Source organism: Zonotrichia leucophrys, chromosome 2 (genome assembly GCF_028769735.1).
Source record: "Zonotrichia leucophrys gambelii isolate GWCS_2022_RI chromosome 2, RI_Zleu_2.0, whole genome shotgun sequence".
NCBI classification, from domain to species: Eukaryota; Metazoa; Chordata; class Aves; order Passeriformes; family Passerellidae; genus Zonotrichia; species Zonotrichia leucophrys.
In genome coordinates this window covers 102,229,141-102,255,929 of record NC_088171.1, presented here as the reverse complement: position 1 = coordinate 102,255,929, position 26,789 = coordinate 102,229,141, and the positions used below count along the sequence as shown (strand labels likewise).

Sequence of the window (26,789 nt, the reverse complement as noted above, 5' to 3'; positions counted from 1 at the left end):
TGAAGTCTTAGCTCGGGGGGAAAAAAACCAAAACAACCAAAACGGGCAACGCTATATAGCTCATGACTGGAAAAACAAAATTTCTCCCCAAATGAGGCTTTCTGATAGGAAGAGGCTGGCAGAGGCGTCCCTATAATAAAGCGTGCGAGGAAAGTAGTTTGCCGGGCGGAGGAGAGCTGCTGGCTGGCTGTCAGAGGGGGCGGATCCTGCGCACGGGCGGGCAGCGCCGAGCCGGAGCGGCCCCGGCAGCAGCGGGGCTATTTCAGGAGCCGGGCGGAGGCGGCGGCTGGAGCCGGGGCAGGGATGGGGTTAGCCGCGCCGGTGGGCTGAGCGGGGGGCTTGCAAGCGGAGGCGAAGGCAGCCGGGAAAACACGCCTTAGCCTCGGATTGAGGGAGAAAGGATCGGTTTTTTGGGCTGCATCACAACTTGAGCAGCATCAAGCTGAGCTAGGCGGAGAGGGGAGCGGGAGGGGAAGAAGAAGGAGGAGAAGAAGGAGGAGGAGACGGCTGTCACCGGGGGATTTGGTCTCGATTTATTGAAACAAATCAGTGCTCGGGAGAGAGCGGCGAGGAGGAGGAGGAGGAGGAGGAGGAGAAGGTGGGGGTGGGGGGACAGGAAGAGGGGGATCGAGAAAGAAAAGTGTGAGGGCTGTGGCTGGGAGAAGCAGAAGTGATGAGAGAGCGAGCAGGGAGGCTGGAGGAGGCTGCCCGTCCTGTCGCCGCGCCCCGCGGGCACCGCCGCTCCTGCCGCCGCCGGGCGCCCCCGCGGCCGCCGCTGCCGCCCCGCCGCCCCCGGCCCGCGCCATGGAGGCGCTGAACGGCCCCGCACCGGGGCCCGGCGACGCGCTGCGGCCGCCGCCGCCCTCGCCCGGCCACCACCACCCTCACGCCGAGAAGAAGCGGCCGCACCGCGCCCCATCGCCCGCCAGACCCTTCCTCAAGGACCTGCACGCCCGCGCCGCCGCCAAGCCGCCGCCCGCGCCCCCCAAGTCCCCCGGCCTCCCCGCCCGGGCGCCCTCGTCGCCGCACCCGGGCGCGCACCAGCCCTCGGCGGGGCTGCTGTCGGCGCCGGGCCGCCTCTCCCGCCGCCCCGCCGCCCCGGGGGGCAAGGCGGCCGCCGTCCCCGTCACGGCCGTCGGCAGGGCGGGCGCCAAGGCCGCCCCCTGCGCCAAGCGGGCGGCCCGCGGTCCGGAGCCGGGGCCCGGCGGCCGGGGCGCGGGGCGGCAGCCCGGCGGGGAGGCGGCCCCGCCGCCCGGCAAGGGCAGGAAGGCGAAGCGGGGAGCGGCGGCGGGCAGCGGCCATGCGGCGGCGGCGCTGGCCCGCGTCGGCCACACGGACAGCAGCTCCGACCTCTCCGACTGCCCCTCCGAGCCGCTCTCCGACGAGCAGCGCCTGGCCCCGGCCGCCAGCAGCGACGCCGAGTCCGGCACCGGCTCCAGCGACCGGGAGCGGGAGCAGCCCGCCGCCCATCCCGCCGCTCATCCCGCCGCCCATCCCGCCGCCGAGCAGCCCCGCACCGGCCCCGGCCCCGGGCGCGGAGCTCCGGCGGCCCTCGGCTCCCGCGGGGATGCGCTCCCTGCGGCCACGGGCGGGGCGAGAGCCCCGAGCCGCGGGGAGCCGCCGCCGGCAGCCCCGGAGGAGCTGCAGCGGGAGGTGGAGGAGCTGCGCTCGGAGAACGAGTACCTCAAGGTGAGCATCGCCCGCGGCAGGGATGGGAAGGGATAGAAAGGGCAGGAGGCGGCAGCGGTGGAAACGCGGCCCCCTCCTGCCCGGGAATGCGGGGACCGCGCTGGGAAGGGGGGAAGGATATTCGCGCTGCCTGAAGTCACCTCCCATGGGACCCCCGCCCCCGCTGGACCAAATGCCGAATTTTACCCGCAGGAGGGAAATAGGGGCAGGCAGAGCCAGCCGGGACCCTCGGCACCCTCCTCCCCCGCCCCCCCGAAGCAGGAGCGCGGCGCGGCTTGAGGACAGCTAAGGGACATCAGGGAATGATCGCGGCTCCCTGCAAAGCCCGATTTGTGGGCGCTGGATGAACGTCAGTCCCATGCAACATGTACCGTGGCAATGTTGCGTTTAGTTGACGTGGTGGTAGCTCAACAAACCCCGACTCTTTCTAAAGCACCGCCAACATCCTACTGGTTAGCAGAACTTTGCTTTCCAGGAACTGTTTTCCTCAGTATCACCCTTTGGGAAAAGCTAAAGGAACAGGTTCCCTCATTTGATGTGGAAAGGATGACAGCATTATGTGCTCTGATTATTGTGGTGCTTTATCACTGGAAAGTGAAGCCACTCGCTGTGAAGTACTAATAGAACAACAAGAGCAGCAAGAAAGGAGTGTCATTACATCCTTGTACAGGTAGAAAACTATATCGGTAGGAATCCTCAGAGAAACAGGAAAGTTAAATTCAGGCGAGCTCTGAGCAGGGTTGACCTGTGGGAACCTTTAGTTGGACTTGTGCTTACAATCTGATCTTTTGGCAGAGCAAAGAAGCTGCATCCATAAAGGTCTATAAATAAGATAAACTGAGATAATCCTGTAACCACAGCCACTGTTTGACTCTGCCTCTGGTGAAAACAATCTTTGTTCCCTGTTATTTGGACTCCCTGTTGTCAAGCAAAATAACCATGGAAATCCATGTAAATCTAGGATTCTTACTCAAATAAGAACGGCAGTTTTGTGTATAACCTTGGGAAACAAGAGTGATAAAGATACAGGCTAGGCTCGTTAAGGAGTTTTGGCCAAGGTACACGAAACAATATTCAGCATAGCAAAAGGGTAACAGCAGGGGTGCTGCAAGGTTCTTTGCCAGGTCTGGTGCTGCTTAGTGAACTGGAAAAAGGAACGAGCAATGATACAGCAAAATTTTCAGATGACATTAAGTTTTTCTAGCTTAAGTCAAGTCCAGCAAAGATCAGACAGAACTTAATCATAAAGTTAACCCCTGAGGAACGTGTGAAAAATGAAGGCAGAGGATGGTAAATAAATCTTAATATTCAAAATCTTCAATACTTGGAGGGAATAAGCATGCACTTTTCTGTTTAAGTATATTGTGTTAACTCAGGACCATCACGAGAGAAGGAGAAATGAAAATTGGCAAAAATTGTTAGATTACAGTAGGAACTGAACAGAGACTAAGAAAGTCTGGCAATATTTTATAGAACTGTAGCTGTTACACAGGTCAGTGAGTGTACCTGAAATACTGTGGGCACTGCTGGTCATCTAGAAAAGGATAGTACAAAACCAGACCAATAAAAATTATTGGCTTGTAGCAAAGCTTTTATAGCACTCACTGGATGGAAAACTCGAGTGTGGTAGGGAAATGTAATAGTCTATAAAAAGATGAGCAGCACAGAGAACCTTTATCACAAGCTTCTCTTTTATTTGACAGCCTGGAAGCAAAAGGAGATGTAGTGAAATCAGAATTGATAATGGGAATCACTTAAGGAGTAGCTAACTGGCACTGCCATTAGAAGTCATGAAGTCCAAGAGCATCTCTTTGCATTACAGGGTTTGAACAAGTGTATGAGTATTATATACTTAAACCCATTACAAAGTGTGTCAAGCTCTCTTTCTTTGTAGTGAAAGTGATTTTTACCTATGGGAAACTGGGAGAAAAAAAGAGTGTGTTTGAATTTTCTAGGACAGACCCTTGTTTTTGTGTCCCACCTGAGGAACCCTATGATCATGGGACCTAGTTGACAATGGCAAGTCTTAGGTGAAGAACTTTATTTTGCTTCATTCCCAATTTTTCACCCTGTGCAACGTCTTCAGATCTTTCACCTTAAAGTCTTCATCATCTACAGCAGTTATTTCCTCTTTTTCCCCTTTTTTGATTCAGATTGTGACTTTATCACGTTAAAAGTATTTCTGAGTCTGGTAGGATAATGCAGACTGGTTTCTTTGGTGGGCATGTCCTGGTGCCTGGAAAGCCATGAGCTAACACTATTGCCTCTTCTGAGGGAAATGAATACTTTGTCTGCTTTGCTTGGTCACCTTGGTGTGCGAGGTCTTAGTTCTGTTCCTCTCTCAAAATGGCTGGAAACAGCCCAGTGATGCAAAAATTATCAGGAGAATTCCCAAACCTCATTTGCTTTTCCTAGGAAAACCTATAAAAAATTCTGTAAATTAAAACCACATCACTGTCTGAGTTGTTTACTTGTGGGTTTGTTCCATGTGTTTTTTCCAAAGCAGTTCCCTTGGTTGGCATTGGAGTGAGCTGTGTTTCTCCAGAGGGGGCTAAGGGATAACAGGGATGCTGTCAACTGTAAATAGACAAATGATTAGATAAATCCCAGAAGAAACTGTTAATTTCCTGAGCATGGCCACAAGCCAAATTTTGTGGGTTTCACTCCTCCTTATCCCTCCCTGCAGCTGGAGTGCAGCCCTAAGTGCACATAATGAAGTCTTTTTCAGGGAATTTTATCTTTCACATAGGAAGGTTTTTCATGTAACTTTCATGTGTCTGTAACACAGGTTATAGAAGATACACACACACACACATACACAGAGACTTGGTGCTAAACATTACTAGAGGCTAAAGCGTTACCAGAAGGAAAAATCCAAAACAAACCCAATCATTTGTTTTTGTTTCTACACACTAAGTACTAGAAAGTCTCCCAGAATGCAGAGCAGGCTGCTGCTTCTACAAACATCTCAGACTTCTTATACCATGAGCCAGATTTTAACTCGTATCAAGTTTCCACCTTATGTATTTTCAGGGCTTTACCCTAGGTAAGAATTTGGCTCTAGCCATAGCTAACTAGCTGCAAAGCTAAGCCTGTAGGTGAAGTGCATGAGGAGACGTGTTTACACTGAGAAGCCTCTCTTCTACTACCTCTGTGAAGTTTCATCACTGATTTCAGTTTCATATATTCCTTGCATGACCTTATTTCAGCTACCTGTGGGGGAAGACTAATACTACAGCAGCATTTTAAAATATATCACTTAGTTGTTGATGTCTAAAAAGAGAAATTTTGTCATGGTGCCTGACTCTGCAGGACCAGGAGATCTTGGTAACTGCTGGTAGTAAATAAAATTTTAGTTATTGCTCATCAGTCCTGTTAGTAGTAGCAAAACACTGCCCACACAAGTGGTTGATTTTCAAGTTTGCTTTAAAGTGTCCGGCACACAGAGAAGTGTCATTCAGCATGCAAGTCCTTGGGAAACTCAGAAAGAAACCCTTTGTGGTGTAGAGCCCTCTGAAGGGTGAGGAATCTTAAGGGAAAGGGCTGAAATGTTTGCAATTAGAGATGTTTTTGATTTGTCTCAGCCCAGCTTTAGTTAAGACTGTGTTAATTAACTAAATGTGGTGGCAGAAACAGCAGCGGTGTTTTAGTCACAACACACACCCCTTTTCCCTTTGCACCCTTCGTGGCCCTAATGTGAAAGCCGCCTCCTACACGAGGCGTGATGCTTCCTACAGCCCTTAAAATAAACCTGGTGCTTGCTGTGCTTTTCTTTACCTGCCCTTCTCTTGGTGCCTGTGTTGTACAAGTTCAATATGCTGGGAATGCTGCTGCAGTGTGGATTAGCACAGACAATATACTATCTTGGATTTATTAGATAACTGGCTTTTTTGTCTTGCTTTGTCTTTTTTTCTTTCTGCATTCATTTGTAACTGTGACATATTCTGGATATGAATTGACTAAGGGACCACTGCAGGCCCTGTATTCCACTCTGATGCATCTAAACTATGTTCATTTTTGTTTAAAATCACAATGTGTGTCACATGAGGTTACATTGTGTTTCTTTACTCACTTGAAACTGTAGCTCTTTGAGTTGCAGCCTTGCGCGGAACTCAGGGGCAGTAATTCCACCGCTTCTTTTATTAACCTGCAGGGATTTGTGCATGTCAAAGGGTTTTGCTGGGCAAAAATGATGCACAGTGACAGGACCAGTTTTTTCCCGTTTAGCGAGGGTTGCCAGGGTTAGCAGGATAAAGCTCATCGCGCATCCCTGCTCGGTGCTGCTTTTCCCACCTGGAGAGCATGGAAGGTGGCAGCCCTGCCCGGGGCACAGACCCCAGGTGGCTGGGGGTCAGCAGCCGAGCAGGATGTCACTTTGGGGGGACAATAGCGAGGCCATGTGCCTGGCTAGCTCCAGCTGGGTCCTGGCAGCCCCACCCTTGCCTGGAGGGGGTGAGCTCTGTGCTGCGCCGGGTTTGCCTCGGTGGCCGTCAAGAAATGCTATTGCTGATGCCATTGATGAGTGCTCCAACAGCTTCAGCAGCCCCAGTCAAGGATATGTGTCGGAACAATACTGTAGCTAATGCTTGAATGAGGCAGAAAAGCTGCCAGATGCTGCTCTCAGATCCTGCCAAGTTAAACCAGCCCTCGAGTCAACAGGTGTTCACGGTCCTATGACTTTTCAGTTCACATCTCGGTTTTGCGCACAAGCTTCAGACCACGTTGGATTGGTGCATGACTTGTAAACTAGTCTGATTTGAGAGCTAAATAATAACATCAGGGGCCCAGGGACTTGGGGTTCATTAACATATTTTGCAAGAGGCAAAAATAATGGTTGTTGCTTTCTTCCCAATCAAAGCCTTTCAGAGCATATTTATCCCTGCTGCAGTTCTGCTGTGAAGTGCTGTGGGGGATGTGTATATTCCTTAGCAGCAGCAGCAGCAGCATCTCCTACATATAGACGGTTTGAGATATTTAAATCATGAAAACAGAGATTATGTAAAATCACAGTTCATGAATCTTAGATTTATCAAGGATTTTCTAGAAGCTCTGGATTCGCCAGTGCAATAGCAGCTACCCCCTGTAATTGCCACTCTTTCTCCCTTCCCCACTCTCCCCTCTAACATTCCGTTTAGAAAATGGTACTGACAAAATCTATAAATATGACTTTAGGTTAAATTAATAGACATATCTTTTACATAGTCCTGATTCATTTGCATTTTCTTCAATACTATTTAGTGATTCTTCAATACAATTTAGTGATTTTGTGTGTTTTTGTCTTCATAGTTTGCAGGTATTTTCAACTTAATATAACACTTCTGCATACTGATGTGTTTTAACTCACTGGAACCTAAAGACTTTACCAGTGTGTATAACTGTATTCACAGAGTAATGAATTCAGTATTCATGTGTCTTTTTTGCTGGTTTTTTGCATGTAATTTCTCCCTAATAATAATTTCCAAGTTTTCTTTGACTCATGATTGTGTTCCACTATTTAGTGGCTCTGAGACAAGACCTTTTTTAGTTTAGGCAGTAATTCATCTCAGTGAAGGTAGATCAGCAGGCTGACCTAAATGCACGTGCTGAATATGACCCTTCCTCTGTATTTATGTGCAGTTTAGTGGTCTTGCTTTGGACTGCATTTAGTCTGGTCCCTTGAACAAAACATCCCCATCATGCACATGTTTTAGAGCTGTCCTGAGGACTCGAGTAATGGAGTGCATTTGAGGCTTGGAGTGCGTCTTGATGCACCTACAGAGTGTAGCTCTCTGTTTGATTTTGGAAGGAATCCGTTTCTTGCATGCTCTGTGGACAGAATGAGTGTGCAGTTGGTGGAGATGGTTGGAAAATTCATTTTCAAACCTTATTACAGATCATAACTAGACTGGCTGGGTGGACAGAGCCCATAAGTTATGCAAGTATTCCTGGTCATTTCAGTGGGAATGACTCAGATGAGTATGGTTACTCAGTGTAATAGCTGCATGGCTGACCTTTTCTCTCTCTTTCTCTCTCTCTCTCTCTTTTTTTTTTTCAAAGAATCATAAACAAGGCATATTCCTATAATTTGTTCTTAATTATACTTCATTCTAATTAAATCAATAATAAACAAGCATGACATCAGTAAAGGTATTAATGAGATAATGGCTTCTCTTCTGACATGCAAGTGTTTAATTTGCACAGTACAGACAGAAAATGACCCATCAGTATGTATTTGGGCTACACAGTGTGGAAGTTGCACACAAGGCTTTCCCCTTCCCAGCCAGTTCCCATTGGCTTGGCACACTGACAGGCAAACGAGGAATCCTGGTTCTGTTGTTTTTGCACTGCAGTCCCGGGGACTCCTGCAAACAGAGAGGCTGTTTGCACTGTTTGCACTGTTTGCACTGTTTGCACTGTTTGCACTGTTTGCACTGTTTGCACTGTTTGCACTGTTTGCACTGTTTGCATTGTTTACATGTGGCCCTGAGTCCATACAGCCACCCTGTGACCCTCAGAAGGGTGGTTCCTGTGGGACCCCAAAGAGCTGGCCTGTAGGAACTCATTTGGGCCAAGGGAAACCATGAGCTGAAAGGCTCAGGAGCTGGTACAACTTGGATTTCTACAGCAAATTTGGAAAGAGCTGCCAGTTAGAAAACAGACTTCCATTCATTTTTTTCTGATGACCAGAGTGACACAGGGAAAGAAAAGCATTTTAGCTTTTCCTAAACAATATTCCTTCTTGCAAGACTCTCTGCCTCGTGCTGTTCTTACTGAAAATAATAGCATAATTACCATTAAATTAAAAGGGATCGAGAGGAGGCTTTCATCCCCTTCAGGAATGCAGAGCAAAGTGAAGCTTCTGCTGCCAGCACTTAACCTCCCAATTTCAATTGCCACTTTGGAGTGCTGGAGCAGGTCCTCCCTGTTTAGGGAAGGGAACAACTCTCCATTTGTAGATGAACAAAGAGGGATGGCTGCTTTCTTGCCTGTTTGTTTTAATTGCTTTTAAGAGCCTATTCTGATCTCTTTCTTCAATTTTACAATATTAAAGTCTATGGTATGAAGCTCAATACTTCCTGAGAGAAAGAGCTTTAATTCTAACTCACAATAATAAGAGTAGTAAGAACAATAGATTTTAATAAAGTCAAGGTTTTGGCTTATCTGTTCTTTCCATCTGCCTTGCAGCCAGAGCATCCCTTTTTTGCAAACCACCACGCTGAGCAGTTTGGCTTTGCTGCATTTACCTTTGAGTTCACAAATGATTGACATGTTTTCCTTCAAAGCAGTAGTTTGCCAGTTTAGTAAGCAGGACCATCATAGTTTCAGTTGTAATTTCCCCTTCCATGGGTCTTTAACTTAGCTTCCTTCATTTTCTGTGCATGGATCACTTTGGAGGAGGAGTTAAAGCTGTTCTGGTTTTCCAGGTGCCATTGTAACAGTTCTGACTTAGGATCTTTCACCATACAGTTTCAGTGTCCACAGCAGAATCGAAAGGAGAATAAACTGTTAATAAATGAAATCATCTACACCCTTGTCACTGGCCTTGTGGCCTGTATTGAAAGCAAGATTGTGTCTTTATTGTAACTAAAGTTAAATTTTTATGGTTTAGTAAAAGGTTATCCCAGCATCTGTAATTGTGTGCTGACTGACATACAAAATCTGAGCCAGATTTTCCAGACATGACATGTTCCTCTCTATATATTTATTATATAATAATAGGACTTCATATTGCTATTCAAAAAGATTTAATCTGTCTGATTTAATCTGGTGCTTTTCCTCTCTGGGCTGGACAGAATACATAGATTCAAGCCCCAAGCTCTGCAGCAATACAGCAGAATATGGGCTGATGCTGCATGCAGCCTGTACAGTGAGGTTTCTGCTCCTTATACAGTCAAAACTGTTTGTGGCCTCATGTTGCCTTGCTTTAAGGCTCATCCAAAGGGTGCTGTATCTCGAAGTCAGAATACAGTTTGATTTCCATGTGAAAATTTTGGAAGAAGAAAAGAAATTAATTGTGGAAAAGAAACTGTGTCAGTCAAAAAATATCAGAAAGGAGAACTGTGTGAGATTGTAAAGTACAGCCTCCTTCATTGTATTCTAAATTTTAATTTATCTGTAAAATTACAGTAGAGCACTAGAGAAAAACAAACCTGTATTTATAACCAAAACCAGAGGCAAGCATAGCGCAAAAAAAAAAAAAAAAACCCAAAACAAACAACCCCAAGACCCCAAAAAATCCCCAAAACAGAAATACAACCAAACAACCAACCAAGCAGAATAAAACCCCACAACACTGACTTGCAAAGTCATGGTTATGCTGATAAGAGAGATTGAGAAAATTTTGTTTTACCAGGAGATTAAATACAGTCCTGTCTACTAAAACATAACTCATGCCAATGCTTGCAACTCTTTGAGGAGTTCTTTGTTGTGAGGAAAGACATTGGATTGAAGTCCCCAACAGAGTGGCTTTTACAGCTGGGAGAGCTCCCATGCCCACAGATAGGATTTGGAAATATTCAGTTTCAATGGGATGAGTGTTTCAGGGATTTTGTTGTTTAAAATTATGTGAAGTTCACTTTCCAAATTTGGTTGCAATAAATGCTTTGAAATCAAATATTGTTTATTATTTGTCTTTAGAAACCAACGAAATTTACTACCAACAAAACTGGATAAAGATAAGAAGGAAGTTTAAGAGATGAGCAATGACATTATAATTGCAGGCTACTTTTTACATGAAAGCCATTGCTTAGTTCTTAAATGTAAACAGCAGATTATAGACCAGATCCCATTAATTTGTTGATGACAGTTGTTTTTCTTTATTGTGGATTTGTGTTTCAATATTTTAATTTAAAACCTAATTACTAATCTAATATTAGCATTCTGAAGATGACATTTAAAAGTTAATTGAACTTAAGTCTAGTTGAGGTGAATTCAACACCTGAGTCTGCAGACAACCCTTAAGAAATAACTCTGGTCCTGTTTATTCCATAGGGCTGTGTTAGCCCTGATTAGTAAAGATTCTACTTGTGGTATGAGTACCTTAGCCAAAATACCTCAATAATAAGCTGATAATGCACAAGTATACTCCTTTTCTTAGGTTCAAAAGCCACTGCTACTCTCTAATCAGTTTCTGAAATCTTGACATTTTCTTCTGCATCTCCTATCTTCACTGGGTAAACTTTTACTTTACCTCTTGAAAGTGTCTGTAAATGTGAAGCATAGTGATAAGTGTGTACACAGAAAAGAAAAGCAGGTCTCATTTCCAATCCAATCAAGCATGCATTGCTATGTTTTTCTTTTTAAAAATATACATCATTTATCAAAACTTCACCAGTGTGTTGGCTGTAAACTGGCCAGAGTATTTGGCTGTGTCCTGAGGAGCAGTAGATAGAGCCTGGATCCTAAATTGTTTTGAAATAGTCCTGCTGGGTTTGGTCTGCAGAGCTCATTTGCTTCGTTGAAGTCAGCTGTTTGTGCTTAATTAATGTGTTTGGAACTTGTGAGGATGTTATTGCTGCAGGGTAACCTCAATGACTGTGCTTACACTACTCCTTTCCAGACAGTGTATGGTGTGAGCACGATCCAGCTGACTGGGGAGTAACCCCTGAGTTTATCCATCCACACAAATATCCTGATCCTGCCCCTGCCCCAGAGAGACTGTGGGACTGGATGCTCCTTCAGCAGAAATCTGAATATATTGAGAATGTACACTGACATAGTGGGCTTGTGAGAAAACTCCTCTGTCCTTCCAGAGCATCCAGGGAGAACAGTGTAGGGTCCTGAGTGGGCTGTGCTGTTGGAGCAAAGCCTCACTGGTGAGCCCAGAGCTGTAATTCTGGAAATAACAGGCCTTGTGCGTACCCAAAATTTATGCTGGCTCAACTAATTGAAAATAAACCATGTCTGTATACTGGAGTATTTATATATTTATATGTGGATGGGATTTTGGTAAGAATAACACTGTAGTTCTAATATAACTGACAAGGCTCAAGAACCCATCTACCCATTTTCCTTTGGTGAGGATTGTGCTCAGGGACAAGACCTGCCCTGGACTGGTTATCAAACTCCAATGAAGCAAGATTAATATGTCACTCTGGTTATGCCATGGGAAGAGGGAATGGTTGAGAGGAGAGTATGGGCAGATGTGTTCTTGCAGGAACTGGGCAGGGATGGTTCAGCCAGGGGCAGGGGAGCTTTGTCAAGGGTACTGACTTCATAGCAGTGCCCTCTCCACCTGAGACAAGTGTGAAATATTCTCTGGCCACCTTTGGAATTTCAAGTGTGAAATAATCTCCAGCCGTCCTTGGTATTTCAAGAGTGATTTACAGATCTGAAGTCGGGTCACAGTGCAGCCAGACCCAGTACAAGTTCTCCTGGAATCTTATTTAAGTGAAGTTTTCCACAGAAAATTTGATCTTTATAATATCGAATGCAATTTTAAAGGAACCAATTTAAAAATTAATAGTCAATTTCAAATATTCTCCTCCTAGCTCTTTTTCTTGATTCCCTCCTCCCCCCCAGCTTTGTTCAGTTTGAAGAATCTTTTTTTTTTCTCATGCAGTAGTTTAATACTTTGTACCCCTGTGCCTGGAAGACCTTTACAACACTTCTAGCTTTGGAGCTTCAGTCACGCAGGCATTAAACAAATGGCAGTGGTAGAGCTTATCCTGTTCAGCTGTAAATCTTTAATCTGACTTTAGAGAGCAAGTGCTACACATGGTACAACGGGGAACTGGGACAGTTCATGATGCCCAGAAAAGAACCAGCATGTTATTCCCATGGGCACATGGGAATACTTGGCAAAACATTGTTTGGTTCCTGTGGTCCTGTTATTGAGATGTGTGTGCACACAGCAAAACCCCACTTTCTCCTGCACACAATCCATGTGTCATTAAGCCAGTGCAGTGTTAGGCTCAGATGGGACAGTACTTCCATGTGAAGCATCTCAGTATTTCATGCCAGGGACTCTTTTTTTCCTAAAAATTTCATTTTTAGGAGGTGTTGGTTGATAAAAAGGCACACCACACAGTGATGTTGGAGTGCTTGGTTAAGTAGGTTTACTGTAGTCTAACTAAAGGAAGGAATCAGTTCAAATGGTGGTAAAGTATTGTGCAGTTTTGATTTTAACTTGAGATGGTAAAATGAAGGTTACCTATCTCAGGGGACATGAACATCTGGTTTGTTTTTAATTATCAAAGCAGTTGAAAGAAATATGACAAGTATTCATTAATTTAGTTCAGCATAATTACTTAGTGTTGGGTTAAAACTTCTGTTCCTGTGGCTTCTGGAGCTGCGTGTTGCAATCTGTATCATTTCATTAATGTGGTATCCTAGCGAGCATGTTTCCTATTTTGCTCCCATGGGTGAGATTTAGAGGTATGATGGAGCACTGTTTTGCCTTCTCACAGGATGAGCTGGATGAACTTCGGGCTGAGATGGAAGAAATGCGTGACAGCTATTTAGAGGAAGATGTTTACCAGCTGCAGGAGCTCCGGCGAGAGCTGGACCGGGCAAACAAGAATTGCCGCATTCTGCAATATCGTCTCAGGAAAGCAGAACAGAAAAGCTTGAAAGTTGCACAAACAGGCCATGTGGATGGAGAGCTCATTAGGAGCCTGGAACAAGATTTAAAGGTGGGTTGAGAGACTCATATCACAGCAAAAGAGAGCAGACTGTGATGTGGCTCTCTGCAATGGAAGTGAGGGTGACACATGAAGCAAGCAGTAGTTCTCCAAACGTCACATCCAATTTCCTTCTGCTGTGGTGGAGAGCAAATATTCAGCTCATCGCCATAAAAAGATGTGTCAGTGAGTAAAAAAACATGTGTTCAGATTCAAAATGAAAGAAACACAGTCAAGTTACATTTCTGCATTTGAAAGATTTAAAGGGTCTTGATTTACTGGTTTTACTGAAAACCTTAGCTTTGCAATACTGTGTAAGCAAAACCTGATATGCCTTTTCCAGCTCATGTTGTTTCCTTCCTTTTCACTTCTTGCTTATGCAAAGTAACTGGGAAAAAATAGTCTAAGGTGCATTTCTTGGTGTCTAGTGAGTTACTTGTAACAGGAACAGAGTGTTATAATATTTTTGCAGGGCAGATACAGAATCAAAATGCTCCTTCCCTACAAACACAAATACTTGTCAAAATTATATTAATACTGAAGCAGTTTTTGTATCTTTCAGAAATGCTTCCATCAAGACCAAGTAAAGCTTTGTGTAGACATGATGTTTATCTAGCTTTACTCATCTTTCTTGATATTGCTCTCTTGCAGCTGTTTTTAAAATATCTTCTGTAGAGAGGACTGCTTGCAACTAGAATTATTAAGAATATTGTACTTATAAGTGCAAAACATAAAACCTTCTGAAACCAGAATGATTTGTTGTCAGCAGTGGAAATGAGAGTAGCATATCAAGTCATCAAACCTTTTAAAATGTCAGATCTCATTTTTTCTTTTATGATGGAAACCTAATTATAACCTTATAACAACAGCAATGATACATTACTCAGTAAATATCTTGTACCTAGATTTCAATGAAAGAGATATTGAGTGCTTTTATTACTGACTTCTTGTAATTCCATAAGTCCTTGTGTTGTATGATGTATCACCTTTATAGATGTTTTTGGAGTAAATATCTATTCTTTTTAGACTCAGAAAACCTAAGCTAGCATATATTTCTGTTCTTTCATATCACTCTTGCCTAGTTGTGATTGCTGCTAGAGCAGCCAGTTTGTGTGGCTGTGACTGCTGCTCACACTGCTTTGATGGATGGCCCGTCAGCATTGCAGCACAATTCCTTGTCTTTGGCTTTATCTGTGTGATGTGCTGGGACTTTGATGGGCGGTTTGGTGCCTGCTTGTTTCCTCCTGCTGCTCATGACATTGCCTTAGCATAATGTGGAGAGGGAGCTGGAGATGGGTAATCAAATATATTTTCATTCTGGATTCCTTTATTAGAAATGAATATTCATTTTGGTACTTGGAAGGCTTGGAGTGTTCCATCAACAGTGTCATAATTGAATTAAAAATCTCTTGGCTGTCTAGGGCTGTCATGTGCTTCTTACTGTAGGAGACATACCCTAGCTGTTGCTCCTTGTGGATGATCCTCATGCATTTGTGCTCTTTTGACCAGGTAGCCAAAGATGTTTCTGTCAGACTGCACCATGAGCTGGAGAGTGTGGAGGAGAAACGAGTCAAAGCAGAAGATGAAAATGAAGTCCTTCGGCAGCAAATCATTGAGGTGGAAGTATCCAAGCAGACGCTGCAAAATGAGCTGGACAAGTTAAAAGAGGTAAGCATTTGTCAGAAAAGCCATGCAGAGCATGGAGTTAGAATGGAAATTTGGCACAGAGGTGTCTTAGACTACTAATTCTTACATGAAGTGCTTGCTGATATTGCTTGTACAATTGTCCCAAAGGTCTCCTTTGTTATACGTCATCGGTAATTTAGAATCAATAGAGAGGTAGATGAGTGATGCTCCACTTCTTGTCTGGGGCTTCTCACAGGGCTTCTGTCCCATTTTAAACTGTCTCCTTAAGAACTCTCTTCCTCCTCTTTCTGATTTGACTCCAGCTAGCTCTGTCTGTTTTTTGCACAGACTGGGACTTCCACCTACTTGAAAGTCAAATGAGGTGTGCATGACTTGTCTCTGAGAGCAGGGCTCAGATAGGCAAGCCGCTGTTCTGGCTGGTACTCCTCAGTGATGGTGGTGGTGGAGCTATCAGCATGAGCTGGGCAGCCAGAATGTGGTCTGTAATGTATAAATAACATTGCACTTCAGGCACAGAAATGCTGTCTCTTGAGAAAAGGGATCATTTCAACTGGTGCTCACACACAGTCACACTGGGTGAAGTGATGATCCTTGGAAGCAAGTGAGCTGAGGAGCAGGGGACCGTAAAGGGAAGCCAGATTCTACGCCACAGCTCTTTGCTGGAGCCTACATCCCAATCTGCAGTGGTATTTCTGTTCTCTTAACAGTACAGCAGATTGGCAGTTCACAGCCCCTGCTCTGTTTTAAACCAGATTGAGATAGAGCATTTAAAAGTAATGAGGTAAGACATTTATCCGCTGAGCCCTGGTCAGATTTAGAGAGCTGGTGCAATTATGTGTTATTTTAATCTTTCCAACATTACTTGTGAGTCAACTGGCACAAAGCCTGGCTCAGTTTTATAAGGACAGTCCCTATTTAATTTCTCTGTGCGTTGGAGATATGAGTAGTCCAGTGCAGGAGTTTTGGAGCATTTGTACCTAACAGAGCAGATCATCAGCTGGTACACATATCAGTGTTGCTTAGATTACTTGTGAACCTGGCCCAAAAGATGAAGTCTGCATTATGTTTTAGCTATTCTTCTCCTTCCTCAATGTTATTTGTGAATGCTGTGCTAAGTGGACATGATACCATGTTACAGGGTCTGCAGTCTCTGCTCTGTAAAAAAGTGCCGTCTCATCAACAGTACCTAATTTATTGCTTGTTGTTGATTAACATGCAGGTCCACTGGGTACTGCTTGATGGCCTTGGGGTTCAAGCAGAAACTAAATTGTGGGTGAGAAGTGAGGGAAAAAATGGCCCAGCAGTGCTGAAGGCTCAAGCTAGCTCTAACCAGGCTGAATTTACCTTCCTGCTTAGATTGCTGCAGCTGTCAGCTGTCTCTCTGCTGGATTGCAAGATGAGGTGAATGCACCCTTACTTTGTATGCATTGCTTGCCAGTAAGAGGCAAAAGCTGGAAGGGAGGTAGGGAAAGGGAGAGATAGCAGGTAGAATGGTGGGATGTATTCATGCTGATGTGGAGATAAAGCAGGGCATAAGAGGGATCATGAGATGTAGTAGTAGTAGAGATAGTCTGGTTTCACATGCCGTGAGTTGTGGTTTCTCTGGCAGTCACAATTTCACAAGGTCACTGGAGGTGAGAAGATGAGGTTGGAGTCCTTTGCAGGTCACACAAGGACAGATGAGCCAAAAGCTGCAGAAACACAGCTACGCATGTGTCAGATAAGTGTGTTTGCAGTGTTGTTGACATCGCTAAAAAAAAAATATTCTTTACTCAAGATGTGTTCAAATAACTACCAGAAGCAGTGCCTCCTTAGGAACATTTAATGTGTGCAAGGAACATATTATGGGCATGCCAGTGGAAAGCTGGTGCTTTATATATCAGGACAAAAGTGACCCCAAAGCCATGTAGCCTCTCCCCAATCCACCCTGACTCTGCGTCTTGTCTGTCCAAGGGCTGACAGTTACAGGGAGCCTTTTCCTCTCTGGTCCTGGAGCGCTGCCTGAGACCCAGTCAGACAGTATCCACCCTCTGATATAGCTTCCTGCAACCATATGCTCATTCTCTGCAATATCCTTGACTATTCTCTATCCTTGGATCGACAGAAAGGCTTTCTCCCATCTATGTTCATATTTATTGCTTAATTCAGGGCTCGCTTCTGCTTTGGCGTGCCGTGCAATTCCCTCGGCTCCCATTTCTCACTGCAGTGAATGGCATATATGTTGATTATCTTTAATGTATTTTGCATGCTGAAATACCTTTAGGAATTGTACATGTCTCTGAAAGCACTCTTTCTTTAAAGCCACCTTTGGTGTTTATCATCATCTTTTGAAGAATTTCTAACATTTATCATGTTTAGTGCTGATTTTTCAGGTTTTTTTTTTCACCATTACCTGTTTTGATCTCCTGTGATATTTTCAACAGGACTTATTGGGTATATAGGCTTGATCTACCTAAATAAAAAATTTAATTCCTTAAGAAGGAAGTCTTACAGTTTTAACTGGGATTTTTTTTGCCTCCTACTGACCATGTAATTTCAAGCTGTTTTATTAAGTACGTATGAGAGAGACTTTCCTCTCTTGTCACTAAATAATATTTCTCAGTGTGTCTTACTGTGAAAATAATCCTTCACAGTCCTCTCCTCTCCTCTCCTCTCCTCTCCTCTCCTCTCCTCTCCTCTCCTCTCCTCTCCCCTCCTCTCCTCTCCTCTCCTCTCCTCTCCTCTCCTCTCCTCTCCTCTCCTCTCCTCTCCTCTCCTCTCCTCTCCTCTCCTCTCCTCTCCTCTCCTCTCCTCTCCTCTCCTCTCCTTCCCCTCCTCTCCTCTCCTCTCCTCTCTCCTCTCCTCTCCTCTCCTCTCCTCTCCTCTCCTCTCCTCTCCTCTCCTCTCCTCTCCTCTCCTCTCCTCTCCTCTCCTCTCCTCCTTCCTCTCCTCTCCTCTCCTCTCCTCTCCTCTCCTCTCCTCTCCTCTCCTCTCCTCTCCTCTCCTCTCCTCTCCTCTCCTCTCCTCTCCTCTCCTCTCCTCTCCTCTCCTCTCCTCTCCTCTCCTCTCCTCTCCTCTCCTCTCCTCTCCTCTCCTCTCCTCTCTCCCTGCAAATTGCTGCAAAAGCACTTCCTTTCCCAGGTGCTTCTGGATTCTCATTCCATGACACACTTTCAGAAGCTTTTGCATAATCTATCAAAACAGCATCTTGGCCCTTGTCTGTTCTGGTATCTGCCAAATGCTCCCCATCAAAAAATATTCTGATTTTCACTGATTGTTTCATTAAGGAGCTCTCAGATAACTGGTGAGTCACTTGCAGGTTTTTAGGATGCCACCTCCTCCTTTCCCTTTGTCTTTTTCTTTTTTTCAAAAATGTGCTCCATCCCTTCAGCCTTTTGCTGCATTTCCTGTGTTTTGAGATAAGATATGAGTTGATAAAGATATTTAATGGATGCTTGTGAATTTTGTCAAATTCTGATGCCTTCCAGTTAGACATCATTCTTCTCTGAATGTCTTCATCAGTATCCTGGCATTCACTTTGCTTACTCATGCCACTGTACTTCCTTTTTTGCTTTCAGTTCTCTTAGCCAAAAGATAATATAGTTCTTTCCTTTCCCATAATACTTCCTAAATTTTTCAGATTTTACTCATTTATCACTGTTCATCATCTGCTACTCTTGCCTGAAGTACTGTCACTGATTCTTTTGAAGATACTTCTTTCACTGGCTAATAATGTTTTCTCACTGAATGCTTTTTAACTTCACTGACTGTAGCAAGGTTTTTTGTGTGTCAGTCTTCTCTATCTGCTGAAGCACTGTAGTTCATTGATTTTTTCCATGATTACACTCACCTACTTTTTCAGTTTTCATTTTTCAAATGTTCCCTTTCTGTCCTTTTTACTATGAACATTTCAACTGGTTTTGCACCACCCTCTGATACCTTTTTCTGTGGCATTCTCCATCAGAGCTGCAGAGTTTTTCTACTGCTGTGAACACTTTTTGTAGCATATCCTGGGATGTTTGTGAGAACTGCCCCTTCTAGGAATTTGCTAGGATTTTCTGTGACTTAACAAAGCCGCTTCCTCCTTACAGCTCTGGAAGCAAAGGCAGTGTGCCCTCACAGATTTGATAAGAGCACATATCCCTGCCAAGGCTTGCTTGCTTTTTTCTCGTGTTGTCTGGGTTATTAACATTGCCATTTGAGTCAGCAGGCTGCCAGGACAGAAAAAAAATGACTCCATCACTAACAAATTACCTCAGCAACATCCCTGCAGCTGTCATTTCTCCCTTCCTAATATCCTAATGCACCTCATGAGAAATATCGATGTGTATTAAGAATTTTTCTCAATCAATCAACCAGAAAGCATTCAGAACACTTTTTTTCAAAGTTTCCTTTCCTTTGCAGCAGTGCAAAGCCCTTACCAATTCTCTTCTGAGCATCTACACATCAGAGCTTTTACTCAAAGGCTTGACAATAGCAAGTGGATTTTCTTTGAGAACTCAGCATCTCCACTCGACATCTAATTCACCCCAAACTTAATTTCTTTGGAGCCACCAGGGCATCTTTAGGGAACTTCTTCCTTATACTTTCTCAGGAAAGATACTTCACAAAAGGATGATCTATATTTAGTCTCAGTGTAAATAACTAGGAAATCATGCTTGGCAAGTGTTGGGTGCCTTTATGTACAGCAATCATTAATTCCCTGCCAGCAGTACCTTTCAGAGTAATCCTGTCTCTGAGAGCTCCATACCTGGGGAAGAACAAACCATTTCTGCTACTTATTGAAGAAAAAACACTGAGATGGCACAGAATGAGTTGGTGGCTTGTTTGCAACTGCTAAATGTGTATTTTCCCCGTCCTTTGTCTGGGTTTGGTGTGGTGAGCCAGGGTGGAGAACAAGGCAGAGCTGTGGCAGCCCGGTCAGAGCAGACAAAGGGAGGAGAGGAATAAGGTCAGGGGCAGCAGCTGCTGGGAGATTTAGTGTGAGTACTGTGAAATGGGCTAGCAAGAAATGAATGAGAATTGTGTAACTGGGAAGAAAGGGGTTTGCTGGGAAGAAATTTACTGGTTGTGTGTTGGCCGTTCTTTCTTACGGCCACTGAAAGCAGAAGGACCAGAGGGGCTGCAACCAGAGGTGTTCCTTTCTGTCTGCAAGGACTCTGCTGTAGCAGCAGCCTCACCTGTGACACTGAAGCTTTCCTGGCCAGCTCCTAACTTCAGCTGAAGTGCTTCAAGCCCTTCAGGTTGTTGGCACTGTCAGAGACCCAAGTGCTGTTCCCTGGGCGTCTTCACTCAGGAAACTACTTCCAGCTGACGGAAGGCCAAGGCTGCAGCTCACGTTCAGTGGTGTTCTTACAAATAAGGGTAGAGGCAAAAGGCGAGAAATCCTGTTTCCATTCATTTCTGCTGCAGAGGGAAGAAGTACAAGTCCTCTGGCCCATAGTAATGCCTCCAACGTGCCTCTTCAGGACACAGACTGAGATGAGAACCAGCACCTACTGTAAATGGGCTTTCCCAGGTTACCTGTGGGCTTTTTAGGACAGTGACTTCTATAAATGCTCTTTCATCCAAGAGCTTTTCCTCCTTTGGATAGTGTAATACCTAAGCTTATTCTCTGCTCCTCCCCTGCAGCACTTTATTTTTGAGGCACTGTTCAAGAACTGCTGCTTTTAAAAGTCAAAGAAAATTTTCTGTTAAAATATTTGTATAACAGAGTGAAAACCTACATTCAGAACTTTATAAAAATGATAGAAATACACAAGATAAGTTGAAAAGTCTTTCAGGCATATTATTTTGAGTCAAGTTTTGCTCCAAAGTGCAAGTGCAGTACTCTGTTTAACATCAGTAGGGGTGGAGTTCATTTTGCTCATAGAATTCAGCTCTATAAGCATAACATAGCAAAATGAAATCTGGAAGCTGCTGTGTGTGGAATCTGGAGTTGAGTGTGACAGTGATTTTCATTGCCATAAACCTTGTAAGTAGGACAAAACACGTGCTGCATGTGTGTAAAGTGTGACTATCCCAAGCTGAAATCAGATTTCCCAGTTTTTGCTCTGATATAAATACAGATCTGTTGTGAAGTGGTACACAAGTGCTAAAAAAATTATTTTTAGTGAAAACACACTTGTTTGCATAAAACATTACCTTATGTTTACATAACCTAGGAATTTATACATATTTATTAAAGTGGCACCTAGTGTTTTTCAGATATTTTTCAAAGAAAATTTACTCACTGACGTAGGGATATACTGTGAAAATTCCTTGATTTTTGTAATACATTGCCTTTTTTTAGCTATCGGTGAGTTTACCTGAAGGGAAATTAATGAGAAACAGGACAGGATTCAAGTAACACCAAAAGGACTAAGCAAGAACAATATGTTGACTCAATAAGCCTGTTTAGAATTTAGTACTTGTGACAGTTTTAAGTAATGAAGTCCTAGGCAATAATCATAACTAAACCCATTAACTGAATGAAAGTTTTACTGCAGCACCATTTTGTCTCCAATATCTTTTTTTTCACTGTGATAAATAATAAATTGGTACCTACCCACAGTGAATGATTTATACTTGTTATGGCATTTCAGGAACTGTACAGAGAGTGAAATGGTCTGCTCCTTCTTAGTAGGAGGCCATGCATGGGAATGGATCTCTCTGGACTCAAAAAACTCAGTAGTTAGGAAGCAAAGTCAGTAGCATGATTTTTTTTAAGTTATTGTATTATACATCTTCTAATGCACTGTTCACATTTCTTTTTAGAAATTTAAAAACATATTTTAACCAAAGGACCCCTCACATTTTCCAAATATTTTTCTTATGTTATAAATGCCCTCCCTGAGCAGTATCTGCATCTGAAATGAAGAATTATTATTTAATCAATAAGATACCACCAAGCTCTGATTAGTCTTTATTTAATATGTATTTGTTATTTGTCCAGACTGGCCAGCACTCAGCTGACACTGCTTCCAAATCCTATTATAATTTTGAAGTGAGTGATTTTGCCATAAAGTAACAGTGATTCTGTTGATCAGATCCAGAGATCTGTCTCATGCAAAATCTCTTCTGCTACTCAGCCTGAGTTTCTCATTCCAGGCATGGGCTTCTGCTGACTCACCCCCTCCATTACTCCCAAATACTTTGAAGAAACACAACTGGCCCTTGCATATGGAGAAATTATGTTTAGTTGATGGCATTTACAGCAGGAAAAGTGACCTACTATAGCTCCATGACTGCCTAGATACCAGTTAGCTATAAGCAAACCTTCTTTGTATGATAAATTAAATTTCTCTGTGTTCCATTGATAATTCATTTTTCTTACTACATAGCAGAAGCCTTTTGGTAACTTTTTCAATAGCAGAGACTGGCATGGAGAAGTTCAAATGGTGTATCAGTCTCCCCATCCTCCACCCAGTTACCAAAAATAATCCTGCTGTCTGTCACATGGGCTTCAGCAGTGACAGTGCAAACAAACTGTAGTCTCTGTGACATTTTCATTTGAAAAATACCTTCTTTTCTTTTCATTCCTTCCCTTAATATATCCTAACATAATTAAAGGTTTTATTCAGCAAACCCTTGCAAAATATTAGTAGCAAATCCTTCAAGTGCTGTTTTGGGGGTGGGGGGAAAATAAGTGCATGCCCTCCATATTCTAAATCATGTTTCAACTGGGGCAAAAGTCCTAGGTGAAGACAGTACCCTTGGTTTTCCGTGCCAAGGTGGGGACAAGACTTTGTTTCAGGAGGAGTAGACTGTCACAGCGTGCTGCTGTTTCTGTGAACAGAAACTGTGATTTAAAGCTGGAGTATCCACAGCTAAATTAATGCTGAAGTTGATTGGGTATATCTCTTGCAATTCCACTCTCCAGTGAAACTAATTCAGATTAGCAGCCATCTGACAACTGTTCCTGTGGGAGGTGTCATGCAGTGTTTGGGGTGGAGGTGGATACCAGGGCATTGTAGCTCCAGAGGTATCCCATGTCCTGCCCTCCCTGCTTTCCTGGCAGGGCTCGGAGGAGCCAGCACAGATCCCAGGTGAATGTGGCCTTGTGCATACCAGGGAGCTCCAGCTGAAGGAGAAACGGTGTGCAAACCTGTGAGGAGGCTCCCTGCGTTTGGTGCTCAGTGCAGAGCTGGCATCAGTGGGCAGCTCAGTGGCACCACTCCTGGGAGGCACAGCTTCCCTGCCCTTTGGCTGGCTCCCGGTGAGCCGGCGCCAATGCTTTCAGCTCACATCGCCGGTAATTTCATCCCAGCATCTGGAGCGCTGCGTAGCAGGATGGAAAAGAGGGAGAGAGGCAGTCTGTCAGGGTGAGAAGAGGAGCATTGTGAGATGTAGATTCTAAACAAATTTTGCAGATTGCCTGTGGTTTTTGTGTGCTGCACTTAGGAATATGTGTCACACCAGGGCATTGTCATCCACGGGGACGGTATTTTCCGGAAATGCTTAGCAAGGTGAAAAAAAGTCAGAGCTATTGATTTTTGTCCTTCTTTGAAAGGGTTGCTTGATTGTTTTGCTTCTGAAATTAATTATTTAGACTTGCTTCTCTAGCTCTATTTTTAAAAGGAGAACGCAACTTATTGCAGAGATAACTTATGAATTATTAACATTGCACTACTCAAGCTGTCAGAGGATGAATGAGGGGCAGAGACCTGACCATCTTGGCAAGCTTTCCATTGCCACATGCCATGGCACTGGACTTTCCTCCTTCTCCACGCCTGGCACTGTGCAGGTAAGCCTGGCTCCACTGCCCAAAGCCTGGCTGGCTGAAAGGCAGCCCAGCTCGGCAGAGTGCCACACATTGCCTGGATCTGTCAAGAAATTCTCCGTTCCTCTGAAAGGGAAAAATGGAGGCAGCTGGTGCAAGTAGGTCAGGAAAAGGGTTTAAGTGGTAAAGAGGTGGAATTATGCAGTTGTGACTCTTCAAGCAATTTGTAATCAGCACATTTTGCTGCTCTCGGTAAACAACCTGTTTCTTCAGGCCTCAGATGAGAATATTTTCACCTATCTTGCTCTTTTCGCAAACCCAATCCATGCCAAAGCCATGGTGTGCGCAGTATTTCAGCCTCTTTCTCATACCCACAGGAGTGATCCCCTCACCCCCATTGGTTTTGCCAGCAGTTATATCAGCTGGGAGCTCTCTGCAAGGTTAAGATGTTTTTTGTCCCTGTTCCTACACTCAGCCTGCTGAAAAATGCCTGGTGGGGAGACAGTATCTGTTCTGTGGGAGGAGGCATGGCAAAGCCTTCACTTGATTTGGGTTTGGGTTTGATGTACCTTGGTCTGAGAAAGCCTGAATTTTCTTTAAGTACCCATCATGGTGGTTCATTCATTCTAGAAAATGACACAGTCTGCCCTTAATGGGTACACTGCTTGTGATTTCTCTGTTTCCTTTTCTCTTTACTGTATATTTTGTCACAAGATGGAAGCTCTAGCCAAAATGAATACAAAAATTGCAAGATATTCCTACCCAAATTTTAGGTCCTGCTCCCTCAATAGTAGCCAGAGCAGGGAAGGGTAAGCTGTGCTGATATTTAGGGACATCAGCATAATGCCTACGTGGGCAGAAGAAGCACAAGGATCCATCTGAGACTGACAGATGGACGTATTGGTCTATTTAAGGCTCTTTCTCAGGGATCACTCCAAAATAGTTACAGCCCAATCTCTTCAGCGTGCTCTTGCCTCAGTGAGCTGTGCCAAGGGAAAGTGGGTCTTGTGCAGAGATTGGTGAAGGCAGCTCACCTCATTGTCACTGCGTGCGGAGCTCGGGATAAATTCCCATCCTGAGTTCAGTGGTGTCAAAACAAAAGACTTTGAAGGGATGGAGGAGGGAATAAAGTTATTAAATGATATGATAAAACAGTTCTAAAGCAGATGCAAATCTGCAAACCTTTAAATTGTTTTCCTCATTAATGTTGTTCATATATTTGTCTGTAAAAAATAATTGGGGATTTTTTTTGTTCATCTCTTCTTTCAGTTTTCTAGAGTCTGGTCCTTCATAGAATAGAGGGTTCTTTAAATGTCATCTACTCCAACCCACAGTCAATGAATGGGGACATCTTCAACTAGATCAGGTTGTTCAGAGCTCCAGTCTGACCTTGAATGTTTCTAGGAATGGGGCATCTACCACCTCTGTGGATGGCCTGGTTTAGGGCAAATTTGGGAGGAAACCTCTGAATGGAGTCCCTCTAGAAAGCAAATTCCAGCAGCCCCTCCCCCTCACCAGTTCAGGAAAGATTTCCTTGGAGAAAATGCACAGGTTATCATTCTTGCCGGGTTATAATCTGGGCTAACCCTTCCCTTGCCCACTTATGGAGTCAGTGGAAGACCATCAGGACGCTCAGGCAGGACTTGCTCTTGGTGAAGCCGTGCTGGATGTCTCGGATCACTTCTCTGTCCTGCGTGTGCCTTAGCATAGCTTCTGGGAGGATCTGTTCCATGCTCTTCCCAGGCACACAGGTGAGGCTGACAGCTTGGTCATTCCCAAAGTCCTCCTTTCTTTAGGAATCCTTCTGCTTTTCCATTGCATAATCATGTGTCTTTTGTGATTAATTTACTGATTTGTTGATTATTCCCAAACCAGAAGTTGTAGTGCATACTGCCACAGGTATCATAAGCTATGGGCAATTATAGGGGAGGGTTCCCGTAATAGTTTGGGGGGGAAACTGAAATGTAGGTCCTACATTACTTATGTGAAAGCGTGGGAATCACTTGTTGGAAGGAGCTTCCTTGACCATTGTATGAAAACCACTAATTGTTGTACCTTGGCCATCATGAATCAAAATTATAGAATGATAGCTACTATGTTCTCCACTCTTGTGAGCTGTCAGGGTATGTGACTACAGTTTCTAGATTACCTTCACAAGAGAAAGGAAAAAGAAATTAGGGTTGGTCTCCTTAAAAAAAAAAAAATCCCTTTTGATGTCCTCCATCTCCTCCAGTGGCAAAGAGATCAGCTTTCCTCTCTCCCCTTCTACAGGTTCCTCCTTGCTGGGATTCTCTCACCTTCTGTTCCTTCCTTTTCTTCTTCACCTTAGGTTTTTCCTCAGCATTTTTCAGATGTGGGTGCTAAGCTGAACACAAAATTCTCCGGTATATGCAAACCAGCCCTTGAGGGCAGCTGAGATGTGCAGGACTTCAGACACACCTTGGGACAGCAGTCTCTGGTGCTGGGGGCTGAGCTACACTATTTGGAAAGTTACTTTACAGTTGCTGCCAAAAGCTGCTCCCCTAGGTCAGGACTTCAGGCAAGGAAAAAATCTTTAAACAGGAAGCTTTTTCTGCTATTTGTGGCTCCACCTGCTCTCAATCTCCCCAAAAATACTGTGAGAACATTCCCGTGGTGGGATAACTTGTCACTTCCATTCTGGGCCTGGCTGTAGTAAGTGCAAAAAACCAAACAAAATGGTTTTTATCCTACAGTGTTGATTTCACTCTGGGGTGATGTTTTGCATCTGTTCAGTTTTGTTTGAATGAATAGTCCACCAGTTCACACAGCCATAGAGGAGACTGTAATTTAAATAACACACATTCAGAGATGTCTCTTGCTTCTCTTGGACACAAGTCTTACAAAAATAACCATATATAAGAAATTGTGTATTCTTTTGGGGGGAGAATGTAAAAAATAGAAAGAGTTCTTGTGGTTCTGCACAGGAAGATGAGCCATTGGCACTCCTGCAAACTGCCTTTCATTGAACATGGTTTTGTGCTCTCAGGCTGTTGGAAAAACCAGAAACATTGCATGAATTGCTGTCCTTCTGAGTTGGTAAGAATAAACGCCATGGACAACTTCAGCATTGTTGTTTCTGTGCTACAAGATGATCAGGAGAAAATTTGACAGTAATTTTCTTAGTCAAAGGGAAGGAAGAGGGAGCCTTTGGG

General features: G+C 44.2%; 1 protein-coding gene across 8 annotated transcripts in view; it reads left to right on the top strand.

The window, feature by feature from the left end:
- Nucleotides 1–779: 779 nt before the first annotated feature.
- Nucleotides 780–26,789, top strand: part of MTCL1 (microtubule crosslinking factor 1) — a 102,791-nt gene continuing 76,781 nt past the window's right edge. For all 8 annotated transcript variants that reach the window (XM_064705867.1, XM_064705863.1, XM_064705869.1 and 5 more), the window contains exons 1-3: nucleotides 780–1,689; nucleotides 13,077–13,301; nucleotides 14,799–14,957. In XM_064705867.1, coding sequence (XP_064561937.1) covers nucleotides 805–1,689; nucleotides 13,077–13,301; nucleotides 14,799–14,957 — 1,269 coding nt within the window. In that variant the 5' untranslated portion in view covers nucleotides 780–804. The remainder of the gene's footprint in view (nucleotides 1,690–13,076; nucleotides 13,302–14,798; nucleotides 14,958–26,789) is intronic.